Raw genomic sequence first — 12,987 nt, 5'->3', positions numbered from 1 at the left:
TCACTACAGCTTCGACCTCCTGGGCTCAAGTGATCCTCCCACTTCCCAGGCTCAAGTGATCCTCCCACCTCAGCCTCCAGAGTGGTTGGTGCACCTTCTCACCTAATTTCCTTTTTTTGGTATTGATGGCATCTTTCTATGTTGCCCAGGATGGTTTCAAACTCCTGGGGTCAAGTGATCCTCCTGCCTCAGCCTCCCAATGTGCTGGGATTATAAGTATGAGCCATGGCACCCAGCCCATAAGCTTACTTTTTATTAAGGAAGACAGATCATCTAATAACTACACAAACGTAATTATTACTTTCAATTGGGATAAATGCTGAATGTCAAGAGGAAAATATAAAAGAGAGGTCTGGACTAGTCTGAGGGTTCAGGGTGATTTACCAAAGGAAATCTCTTTAAAGCAGGCATCTAGGGAATAACAGGGATTACCAGGTAAAGGGAAAGGAGTGGGAAGAGGCTTTTAGATAGAGGGCCAACATGTATGAAGGCTTGCTTTAATATGTACCTGGGTCTCTGTTTTAACCAGGTACGGTAAAATGATAGATACGAAGACAACTGCCTTGAAAGAAGAATTTCTTACAGTTGCCAAGAGGGGAGGGCACAATATGCCAAGAAGGGTTGCATAGGGAAGCACAACAGTTGGTCAAGAGGGCAAAGGAGCAAGGAAGAGCATGGCCCAGAGTCTTCTTTTTTTTTTTTTAAGGAAGAAGTATCTTTGATTTCCACAGGAAAGAACGGGCAAGGCAGGGAAGGTAACCTTGAGTATATTACATGACAGCTTTAATAATGTCAGAGGGCTTTGATATACAGGGGTGGTTCTTAAGTTGCGCAGCATCTGGCCCTGAGGTGATTTAAGGCAGGGGAGTGTGATTTAGATAGAGGAGAAGTTTAAGGATATGTGCTTTGGATTGGTTGGTTTGTATATGAATGGCAAGACTCAAATGCAAGTTGTTATCTCTAAAAATAAGCAAAGCCTGCCAGGGACAGTTACTCTGCGATTCACAAGCCCCATAAGATCTCAAAACATCCTAAAATACACTAAATTAAAAACATGATTCATACAAAGATTAAGCAGAAGGGGGCACTGATGTGTTACAAAAGACAGACATCCACTGAGGCAACAGTGTGAGGGTAATTGGCAGGCTTCTCTGAGCCTGGACAGGTAAAAGAGTCAGGTTATGTAGCTTCCTTTTTTTTTTTTTTTGAGACAGAGTCTTGCTCTGTTGCCCAGGCTGGAGTGCAGTGGTGTGATCTCGGCTCACTGCAACCTCCGCCTCCCGGGCTCAAGCGATTCTGCTGCCTCAGCCTCCCAAGTAGCTGGGACTACAGGCATGTGCCACCACGCCTGGCTAATTTTTTTGTATTTTTAGTAGAGACAGGGTTTCACCATGTTGGCCAGGCTGGTGTCAAACTCCTGGACTCAGGTTATCCACCCACCTCGGCCTCCCAAAGTGCTGGGATTACAAGCGTGAGCCACCACGCCTAGCCCAGGTTATGTAGCTTCTTAGACCATGTCAAGGCTGATTGGTCTCAATTCCAAAACTAATGGGAAGCCATTAAACCACTTTAAGCAAGGTGACACAATTAGTTGCTGTTATAAAAAGAATCACTCTGGCACTCTGGCTGCAGTGTGAAAAATGGCTTAAGGGGGCAAAGTGTGTATGCAAGGGTACCTACCCTATTAGGAAAGAAACAATGGTGATTCAGACTAGGTAGACTTCCCTGGAATTACTAAGACATGGACTGAATTGAGAGGTATTCAGGAGGTGAGATCCACAGGACCTGGTAAAGGCAAAATTCTCAAGACTGTGCTTTCTAGCATGAAATGAGTAAGTAGACAAAATATTGACTTCCCTGGAGGAAAAAGAGGTTTCTTCGTTTTTATTTTTGCTTTGAAGTTGGGAGTGTTCGAAATGAAGATCATTAATTCAATTTATATTATAATCCTAGTTGTTCCATCATTTTTCCTCCCCTAAAATCTTTTTTTTTTTTTATAGACAGAAAGAAATTAATGAACACCCAAATAAGTCGAAAGACATCATGCATTCATGGATTAGTGTATTAGGATATTGTTTTCATCAGAATTCTCCAGAGAAACAGAACAGGATACATACATATCTATGAAGAGATTTATTATAAGGTATTGGCTCATGCAGTTAGAGAGGCTGAGAAGTCCCATTATCTGCCATCTGCAAGCTGAAGACTCAGAAAAGCCAGCAGTGTGGTTCCAATGAATAAGAGCAGGTAAGCTGACAGTAGAGATTCTAGTCCAGGTCTGAAGGCCTGAGAACCAGGAACTCCGAGGACAGGAGAAAAATGATGCTTCAGCTTAAGCAGTCAGAGTTAGTTCAACCTTCTTCTTCTTCTTTTTTTTTTTTTTTGAGACAGAGTCTTGCTCTGTCACACAGGCTGGAGTGCAATGCCACGATCTTGGCTTACTGCAATCTCCGCCTCCCGGGTTCAAGCAATTCTCCTGCCTCAGCTTCCTAAGTAGCTGGGATTACAGGTGCCTGCCACCACACCCAGCTAATTTTTGTATTCTTAGTAGAGACGGGGTTTCACCACGTTGGCCAGGCTGGTCCTGAACGTCTGACCTCAGGTGATCTGCCCGCCTCAGTCTCCCAAAGTGCTGGGATTACAGGTGTGAGATACTGTGCCCAGCAACCTTCTTCTACATGTTGTTCTCCTTAGGCCCTCAATGGACTGGATGATGCCCACCCACATTAGAGGACATCTGCTTTATTCAGTCCACCAATCCAAAAGCTAATCTCTTCAGTCCACCAATCCAAAAGCTAAACATCCTTGCAGACACACCCAGAAATAACATTTAACCAGCTATTTAGACATCCCATGGCCTAGTTAAGTGGACACACAAGATGAACCATCACAGAAGACAATACTCCCCAAATTAATCTACAGACTCAAAGCAATCCCTATCAAAATCCCTAGCAAAATCTGTGCAGAAACTGACAAGCTGGTTCTAAAGTTCATATGAAAATTCATGGGACCCAGAAGAGCCAAAACAATCTTAAAAAAGAAAAACAGGCCAAGGCGGGGTGGCTCACACCTGTAATCCCAGCACTTTCGGAGGCCGAGGTGGGTGGAACACCTGAAGGTCAGGAGTTCAAGACCCGCCTGGCCAACATGGTGAAACCCCGTCTCCGCTAAAAATATAAAATATTAGCCAGGTGTGGTGGGAGGTGCCTGTAGTCCCAGCTACTCGGGAGGCTGAGGCAGGGGAATCACTTGAACCCGGGAAGTGGAGGTTGCAGTGAGCCGAGATAGCGCCACTGCACTCCAGCCTGGTGACAGAGCAAGACTCCATCTCAAAAAAAAAAGAAAAACAAATTGGAAGACTCACACTTACTCATTTCAAAACTTATTACAAAGCTACAGTAATTAAGAGAGCGAGGTACTAGCATGACAGATATACAGATTGATAGAATAGAGTTGAAAGTCCAGAAATAAACCCTCATATTTATGGTCAGTTGGTTTTCAACATGAGTACTAAGACAAACCAATGAGGAAAGAATTATCTTTTCAACAAACAGTGCTGGTTCATGTCCCTTCGTGGTCACATATTTCTGGTCTCTCTCAAAAAAAAGTGCCGACACGACTGTATAGTCACTTGCAAAAGAATGAAGTTAGGTCAGGTGTGGTGGCTTGTACCTATCGTCCCAGTTACTTGGGAGTCTGAGACAGGAGAATCACTTGAGCCCAGGGAGTTTGAGATTGTAAAGAAGAATGAGTTGGGCCCTGTGATGGATTTTAGGTGTCAACTTGACTGGATAGAAGGATGCCTAGATGGCTTGTGAAGCATTATTTCTGGGTATGTCTTTGAGGGTATTTTCAGAGGTAACTAGCATGTGAGTCTGTGGACTATGTGGCGAAGATCTGCCCTCAATGTGAGTGGGCACCATCCATTCAACAGGGAGCCCAGATGGAACAAAAAAGCAGGTGAAGGACAAATTCTCTCTCTCTCCTGCAAAGCTGGACACCCTTCTTCTCCTGCCCTCTGACATCAGAACTCCAGGTCCTTCAGCCTTTGGACTCTGAGACTGCACCCGTGGCTTCCTGGGCTTTCAGGCCTTGGGACTGACAAGTATACCAATGGCTTCCTTGGTTGTTGGGCCTTCCAGCTTGGATTGAGCCATGCTACCAGCTTCTCTGTTTTCTCCAGTTTGCAGACAACCTGTCATGGGAACTCTCAGCTTCCATAATCTTGTGAGCCAATTCCTCTTATAAGTCCCCTCTCATATATATGTGTGTGCATGTCTGTGGGTGCATGCCTATGTGTGTGTTTGTGTTTCTGTCTCTCTAAAGAATCTTGATTAATACAGACCCCTTCCTCATACTCATACACAGAATTTAACCCAAAATGTGTTACTGACTTAAATGTTAGAGCAAAACTATAAAACTCTTAGCAGAAAATATAGGACTAAATCTTCATGACCTTAAGTGAGGCAAAGCCTTCTTAGATATGAGTCTGAAAGTATTGAAAGTATAAGTGACAAACAAAAAAAAAGATAAATTGGACTTTATCAAAATTAAAAACTTTTGTGCTTCAATGGATACTATCAAGAGAATAAAAAGACAACCTACAGCATAGAAGAAAATATTTACAGATCATATATCCAGCAAGAAGCTTATATCGAGAATATATAAACAATTCTTACAACTCAGTAATAAAAAGACAGGTAATCCAACTTTTAAAACGCACAAGAGATCTGAATAGACATGTCTCCAAAAAAGACATGCAAATGACCAATAAGCACATAAAAACATGCTCAACATTATTAGCCATAAGGAAATACAAAAGAAAACCACAATGAGATATCACTTTACACCAACTAGAATGGCTATAACCAAAAAGACAGATAATAACAAGTGTTAGTGAGGATGTGGACAACTGGAACCTTCATACACTGATGGTGGAATTGGAAAATGGTAAAGCCACTTTGGAAAAGAGTTTGGTAGTTCCTCAACAGGTTAAACATATACTTACTGTATGACCTAGTAATTTTACTCTTATGTATACACCCAAGAGAAACAAAAACACAGTCCACACAAAAACGTATACACAAATGTTCATAGCAGAAGTATTGCTAATAGCCAAGTTGTGTAAACAACCCACATGTCCATCATCTGATGAACAGATAAGATACTGTATCCATACAATGTAACATTATTCAGCAATAAAAAGAAGTACAAACTACAACATGATGAGCCTTGTAAACATACACTAAACGAAAGAAGCCAGACACAAAAGGTCACATATTATGCCAGGCACAGTAGCTCCCACCTATAATCCCAGCTACTCAGGAGGCTGAGGCAGGAGGATCCCTGGAATTCAAGACCAGCTTGGGCTGTCTCATAGCAAGAGGTGACCTTGGGTGGAGAAAAGCCTTCTTAGATATGAGTCGGCCAGGTGTGATGGCTCACACCTGTCATCCTACACTTTGAGAAGCTGATGTGGGTGGATCACCTGAGGTCAGGAGCTTGACACCAGCCTGGCCAACATGGTGAAACCCCATCTCTACTAAAAATATAAAAATTAGCTGGGTGTGGTGGTGCACGCCTGTTAATCCCAGCTACTCGGGAGGTTGAGGCATGAGAATCTCTTGAATCCAGGAGGTGGAGGTTGCAGTGAGCTGAGACAGAGCCCCTGCACTCCAGCCTGGGGGATAGAGTGAAAATGTCTACCAAAAAAAAAAAAAAAAAAAAAGAGCCTGAAAGTATGAGAGTATAAATGACAAAAGAAAAAACAGACCTCATCTCTAAATAAATAAAAATAATGGTTTATTCTTTCCAATGATTCATAAACAATTTAAAAATGTTTTTTAAAAAAATTTTAATTAGCCGGGTATGGTGGCACACACCTATGGTCTCAGCTACTCAGGAGCTCTCAGCTGAGGCGAGAAGATTGCTTGAGCCCAGAAGGTCAAGGCAGCCGTGAGCTATGATTGCCCCACTGCATTCCAGCCTGGGCGACGGTGCAAGACTCTGTCTCTTAAAAACAACAAAAAAGAACAACATATTGTATGTTTTTATTTATATGAAATGGCCAGAATAGGCAAATCTATAGGAACAAAAAGTAGATTAGGGGTTGTATACAGCAGAGGGTGGGGTGAGGAGGGGAAATGGGGAATAATTGCTAATTATACCATAGGTTCAGGGTTTCCTCTGGGGATGATGAAAATGTTGTAAAACTGATTGTAATGACAGTTGCAGAATTCCGTGAATATATTAAAAACAATTTAATTGTACTCTTTGAGTAAATCGTATAGTGTGTGAATATAATAAAACTGTTAAATATTTTAAGTATATGGAGACAGACGTAGTGGCCCACACCCAAAATCCCAGCACTTTGGAGGCCAAGATAAGAGTATTGCTTGAGTCCAGGAGTTCAAGATCAACCTGGGCAACATGGCAAGACCCCATCTCCACAAAAAACAAAAAAATTAGCCGGGCGTGGTGGTACATACCTGTGGTCCCTGCTAGTTGGGAGGCTGAGATGGGAGGACTGCTTAAGCCCAGGAGGTCAAGGCTGCAGTGAGCTGTATTCACACCACTGCACTCAGCCTCAGCAACAGAGATCTCATTTCAAAAAAGTTAAAAATTAATAAAATGAAGTACACAGTCCTTCACTCAGCTTGCCCCAGTAGTGACGTCTTAAATAGCTGCAGTATAGTATCAAAAGCAGGACATTAACATTGGTACATTGCTGTTACCTAGACAGCAGATCAATAAGCGATCCTTTGTACGGGCACTCTTTCACTTCCTACTTTATACACTTCTGTTTCAACTATTTAGAATGTTAATAAAAATAGGCCAGGCGCGGTGGCTCCCGCCTGTAATCCCAGCACTTTGGGAGGCGGAGGCAGGCGGATCACGTGATCAGGAGATTGAGACCATCCTGGCTAACACAATGAAACCCCGTCTCTACTAAAAATACAAAAAATTAGCCAGGCGTGGTGGCGGGCGCCTGTAGTCCCAGCTGCTCGGGAGGCTGAGGCAGGAGAATGGCGTGAACCCAGGAAGCGGAGCTTGCAGTGAGCTGAGATCGCGCTACTGCACTCCAGCCTGGGCAACAGAGCAAGACTCTGTCTCAAAAACAAACAAACAACAACAACAAAAAAGTTAATAAAAATAATAAAGTTGCTCATTTTAAAAAAATGTCTTCAATAATGAAAAAGATTATCAGCCTCTAAATAACAACAAAAAAGAACAGTTTGACACCAGGCTGGCCAATCTGGCGAGACCCTGTCTCTACTAAAAATACAAAAAATTAGCTGGGTGTGGTGGTGTACGCCTGCAATCTCAGCTACTCGGGAAGCTGAGGCAGGAGAATCACTTGAACCCAGGAGGCAGAGTTTGCAGTGAGCCAAGATAGTGCCACTGCACTCCAGCCTAGGCAACAAAGTGAGACTCTGTCCCCAAAAAAAAAAAAAAAAAAGCCACTAAGTTTATAGTATTATGTTAAAACAGCAACAGGAATCTCATACAGTCGTTCAGCAACCTATGAAACAGTTAAACAAAACAGACACATGGGGCCAATTTCCCTACTGCAGCAATCTGATTCCAAGCACTGGGACTTTTTTTTGAGACAGTGTCTCACTCCATCACCTGAACGGAAGTGCAGTGGCGCAATCAAGGCTCAATGCAGCCTCAACCTCCCAGGCTCAAGCGATCTGCCCACATCAGCCTCTCAAGTAGCTAGGACTACAGGCACACACCACCACACCTGTCTAAATTTTTAATTTTTTATTGAGACCGGGTCTCACTCTCTTGTCCAGGCTGGTCTTGAACTCCTGGGCTCAAGAAATCCTGCCTTTGCCTCCCAAAATGCTAGGATTACAGGCAAGAGCCACCATGCCCAGCCGAGACTCTTAATAGCAGGGGGTAAATTGACATAAAGAGTTGTGCTTGTCATGGCCATAGGAAAAAGTTAGAAGTAAAGAAGAGACTGTATGACCTCTGGGAGAAGTAAAGCAAGACACCAGCTCATAGAGCCAAAGTCCCTGTGCCTAATGGCTTCTTATCTGCAGTCTTCAGCAATATATACGTCTTCACTAAATCTTCTTTATCTAGAAGTAGCATAAGTGAGTCTGTTCCTTTCAAAAAGAGATCAACTACAGGGCTAAGCACAGTGGCTCATGCCTGTAATCCCAGCACTTCAAGGAGGCCAAAGTCGGAGGATTGCCTGAGTCCAGCAAAATCGAGACCAGCCTGGGCAACATAGCGAGACCTCATCTCTTAAAAAAAAGAAAAAGAAAAGAAAAGGAGGTCAACTAGAAATAAATAAAGATCTATACATAGCCTCTCTTATAAAGTGGATCTGAAAGAATTTGCAATCTTATTTTACTATCTTCAAGCTTTATTTACTGAATTTGCAATCCTGTTTTACTATCTTCAAGCTTTATTTACTACTGGGAAGTAATCTGAACATTTGAAAGCACCTGAATCACATACATGTACTACTATTATCTGTTCCCTCTACAACATTCCTTAATTACACTAGTGAATAAAAACGAAGGCAATCTATAATTAAAAGGTATTAATATATAACTGCTCAAATATTTACCAATCTATAAGGGACTGCACAATAAGATTCAGATACAACAACATGAAAAATAATAAAATAAAGTTATTTTTCACCAAGTTACAACATCCTGGTTCTTACCATGTAAGGATCCACAGAAAGATAAAGAGTTCTAACTTGTACTTGTCCTTCATTAATATCTGGTAAATAGACTTCTTCCATTCGGAAATTCTCTGCCACTGGATTACCATTTTTTCCTAAAATATTAGGCAAAAATATAAAGTAAAAAAAAACCACTTTAGTATATATTATTATTATTATTATTATTATTATTTGAGACAGAGTCTTGCTCTATCACCCAGGCTGGAGAGCAGTGGCGCAATCTCGGCTTACTGCAACCTCTGCCTCCTGGGTTCAAGTGATTCTCCTGACTCAGCCTCCCGAGTAGCTGGGATTACAGGTGCGCACCACCATGCCCAGCTACTTTTTAATATTTTTAGTAGAGATGGGGTTTCACCATGCTGGCCAGACTCGAATTCCTGACCTCATGATCTGCCCACCTTGGCCTCCCAAAGTGGTGGGATATACTTATTATTCTTTAAAGGGTCACTCTAGGAATCAGAGCAGTTCCTTTTAAAACAGGCACAAGGGGCCAGGCGCAGTGGCTCATGCCTGTAACCCCAGCACTTTGGGAGGCTGAAACAGGTGGATCACGAGGTCAGGAGTTTGAGACCAGCCTGGCCAACATGGTGAAACCTTGATTCTACCAAAAATACAAAAATTAGCCAGGCGTGGTGGCGCACACCTGTAGTCCCAGCTACTCGGGAGGCTGAGGCAGAAGAATCGCTTGAACCCGGGAGGTGGAAGTTGCACTGAACCGAGATTGTGCCACTGCACTCCAGCCTGGATGACAGAGCGAGACTCCGTCTCAAAAAAAAAAAAAAACAGGCACAAGTAAATCTATATTGTTTTGTAATTCTTCTGTAACTAGAGAAATGACTCAGTATGTATTTCTTTTTTTTTTAGAGACAAGGTCTTACTCTGTCACCCAGGATGAAGTGCGGCTAAACTTTCCTTCCTCATTTTAAGAAGCAAATAGAAACTTAAATGAATACAAAAGTAATAATAATAAAGTCTGAAAAATTGGAAAACTAAAAAATTTGAGGCATGAGAAAAATTTATCAGAAAAGGTCATCATTATAGAAACTTAAACGAATATAAAAGTAATAATAATAAAGTCTGAAAAAATAGGAAGTAGGAAATTAGAAAAATTTGAGGTATGAGAAAAATTTGTAAGAAGGAAAGATTACCACTAGAAGGTACTCATATTCAGATATGTTTAATGCAAATTTACTCTTCATAGAATTATTAAATTTATAAGGTGGGACTAGTACATAAAGATCTTAATCTAACTGCTCATTTTACTAAAATTGAGTTCAGAAAAGTTAAGTGACTTCCTCAAGTGGGCAAGCAGTGACCCAAATCTCTCAGGTTCTTTCCATACCTGTTTTTATGATGCAGTTTACATGTCAGCACTGATATGTTAGTACATTTCACATAAAAAAGAAAAGCAAATTTTAAGGACCAATAATAACATACTCTAAAGAAACAAAAGCCACATATATTTGTAATGTAACCTTTCAGATGTTATGATTCCAAAATACCTTATTTCATCAACAAATGCCTGGATAAGTTATCACTTGAAAAACTAGTACACTGTTTAAAAGTGGTCTTGATAAGCTAACACTTAAAAATTATTACATCGTTTAAAGAGTTTCTTCTAATATCTTTACTAATGTCAACATCTTACTACCTTAATTTACCACATGAACATCACATTAGTTTTTATTCCTCCATTTGCATTAATACTTATCAAAGATCACAGTTGTTCATTCATCACAAATACATACCAGGTCGAGAATTCAATACCACTCTTTGAACAATCATCGCTCTGGTTGGGCAGTGGTTTCACAAGATTTCTGTATAAAATACTCCTATAAATAGAAAAATTTTTAAATCACAAGATTTGAAGTATTCAACAATTTAAAAGTAAAAAAGGAGTCCATTTGTGTTTCCCAATGAAGAAGGAGAAAAATCACATTTAGGATCCAAAAAGATAAACTCTCCTGTCAGAGTTTGCCTCCTAAAGCAAATATATGAAGAAAGACTAAATCTAGTTAGAATTTTTAACTAATAGGAACAAGTTCATTGAAGATTAAGTGGGGCAAAATGTTTATTTATTTATTTATTTTGAAGACGGAGTCTCGCTCTGTTGCCCAGTCTGGAGTGCAGTGGTGTGATCTCTGCTGACTGCAAGCTCTGCCTCCTGGGTTCACGCCATTCTCCTGCCTCAGCCTCCCGAGTAGATGGGACTACAGGCGCCTGCCACCATGCCCAGCTAATTTTTTTGTAGTTTTAGTAGAGACGGGGTTTCACCGTGTTAGCCAGGATGGTCTCAATCTCCTGACCTCGTGATCTGCCCGCCTTGGCCTCCCAGTGTTGGGATTACAGGCATGAGCCACCGCACCCGGCCCAAGTGGGGCAAAATGTTTTTGGTCTCAGATAATTCAAGCTAATTCATCTTCAAGCACACCATCATGATTAAGCCTCCTATGGCTCGATTAAAAGAAAACAACACAAGGCTGGTCCAAAGGTAGTGAGTTATCTCAACTGATTGTTCACAGTCAGTTACAGGCCAAACCCCTTGTTCTACTCTTTCCCTTCTCAATACTGCACTTGTTTTTAAATAAAGACAAGAAAAAAACGTAAAACAAACAACATGATATATTCCTCCAGAGCTAGCAGTTAATCTAGTGGCAAAATAAAAACGCTAACTGCGGCTGGGCGCCGTGGCTCACGCCTGTAATCCCAACACTTTGGGAGGCCAAGGCGGGTGGATCACAAGGTCAAGAGTTCGAGACCATCCTGCCTAACATGGTGAAACCTCATCTCTACTAAAAATACAAAAAAATAAGCCAGGCGTGGCAGTGGATGCCTGTAGTCCCAGCTACTCCGGAGGCTGACGCAGGAGAATGGCGTGGACCCGAGAGGCGGAGCTTGCAATGAGCTGAGATCGTGCCACTGCACTCCAGCCTGGGCAACAGAGCGAGATTCTGTATCAAAAACAAACAAACAAACAAACAAAAACACTAACTGCTTAATTGACATGTAATCAAATTTTTTTTTTTTTGGAGTAGGGGACAGGATCTTACTCTGTCACCCAAGCTGGAGTGCAGTGGCGCTATCTCAGCTCACTGCAACCTCTGCTTCCTGGGTTCAAGCGATTCTCCTGCCTCCGCTTCCCAAGTAGCTGGGATTACAGGCGTGCACCGCGATGCCCTGCTAATTTTTTTTTGTATTTTTAGTAGAGACAGGGTTTCACCATGTTGGCCAGGCTGGTCTTGAACTCCTGACCACAAGCAATCTGCCCACCTCGGCCTCACAAAGTGCTGGGATTACAGGCGTGAGCCACCAAGCCCAGCCACGTAACCAAATTTTCAAAGGCTCTTCTATTCGTTCACCAAAATGGAAATTCCTTTGCCTTCTTATCAGTGGTGAATTAAAAAAAAAAAGGAAATTCCTTTATAGTTTAGCTGACAATAAAAGTAATATAGCAAGGAATTTAAAAATCCTTACCTTATAGGAAATTCCATATCACAATATGGCCAATAAGTAAAGGATCAGTTTATTCTGTTTTGTTTTTTGAGATGAGGTCTCGCTATGTTGCTCAGGCTGGTCTCGAATTCCTGGGCTCAAGTGATCCTCCCATCTCGACCTCCCAAAATGCTGGGATTACAGGCATGAGCCACTACATCTGGCCAGTTTATTCTGGATTTAGAATTTGAGCTAATGAAGAAAGCAAAAGAAGTTCCAGTACTAGCACTATCTGACTTGTTGAAAATCACTTTGCTTACTTTATCCACCAGTGAAAATTAGAAAATCAAGCCCTTAGTGTTACTATGTGCCAAGCACCGTTATGAGTGCTTTGTACGGCTTGACTACTGGGATACATGCTGAGAAATGTGACATTAGGTAATTTCATCATTGTGTGAACATCAGAGTATACTTGCACAAACCTACATGGTACAGATTACTAGACACCTAGGTGATATGGTTTAGCTTATAACTTCCAGGGTACAAACCTATATGGCATGTTGCTGTACTGAATGCTGCAGACAACTGGAACACAATGGTATTTGTGTATCTAAACATAGAAAAAGTACAGTAAAAATATGGGGTAAAAGATTTAAAAATGGGCTGGGAGCGGTGGCTCACCCTTGTAATCCCAGCACTTTGGGAGGCCAAGGCGGGCAGATCACCTGAGGTCAGGAGTTCGAGACCAGCCTGGCTAACATGATGAAATCCTGTCTCTACTAAAAATACAAAAAAAATTAGCCAGTGGGCAGGTGGTGCATGCCTGTAGTCCCAGCTACTTGGTAGGC

At 41.8% G+C, this 12,987-nt stretch overlaps 1 protein-coding gene across 7 annotated transcripts in view; it reads right to left on the bottom strand.

The window, feature by feature from the left end:
• Positions 1-12,987, bottom strand: part of PTGR2 (prostaglandin reductase 2) — a 33,534-nt gene that overhangs the window by 15,942 nt on the left and 4,605 nt on the right. For 5 of the 7 annotated variants that reach the window (XM_054447865.2, XM_054447867.2, XM_063651847.1 and 2 more), the window contains 2 exons: positions 10,456-10,539; positions 8,687-8,802 (listed from right to left, as the gene is read on the bottom strand). In XM_054447865.2, the coding sequence (XP_054303840.2) occupies positions 8,687-8,802; positions 10,456-10,492 (153 nt within the window). In that variant the 5' untranslated portion in view covers positions 10,493-10,539. Of the gene's footprint in view, positions 1-5,882; positions 6,013-8,686; positions 8,804-10,455; positions 10,540-12,181; positions 12,720-12,987 lie in introns of those variants that run through there. The other 2 variants (XM_054447868.2, XM_063651848.1) reach the window with 2 other exon arrangements.

This window comes from Pongo pygmaeus, chromosome 15 (assembly GCF_028885625.2).
Source record: "Pongo pygmaeus isolate AG05252 chromosome 15, NHGRI_mPonPyg2-v2.0_pri, whole genome shotgun sequence".
NCBI classification, from domain to species: domain Eukaryota; kingdom Metazoa; phylum Chordata; class Mammalia; order Primates; family Hominidae; genus Pongo; species Pongo pygmaeus.
Note: the sequence above shows the minus strand (reverse complement) of the source record. Positions and strands in the feature narration are given on the sequence as shown.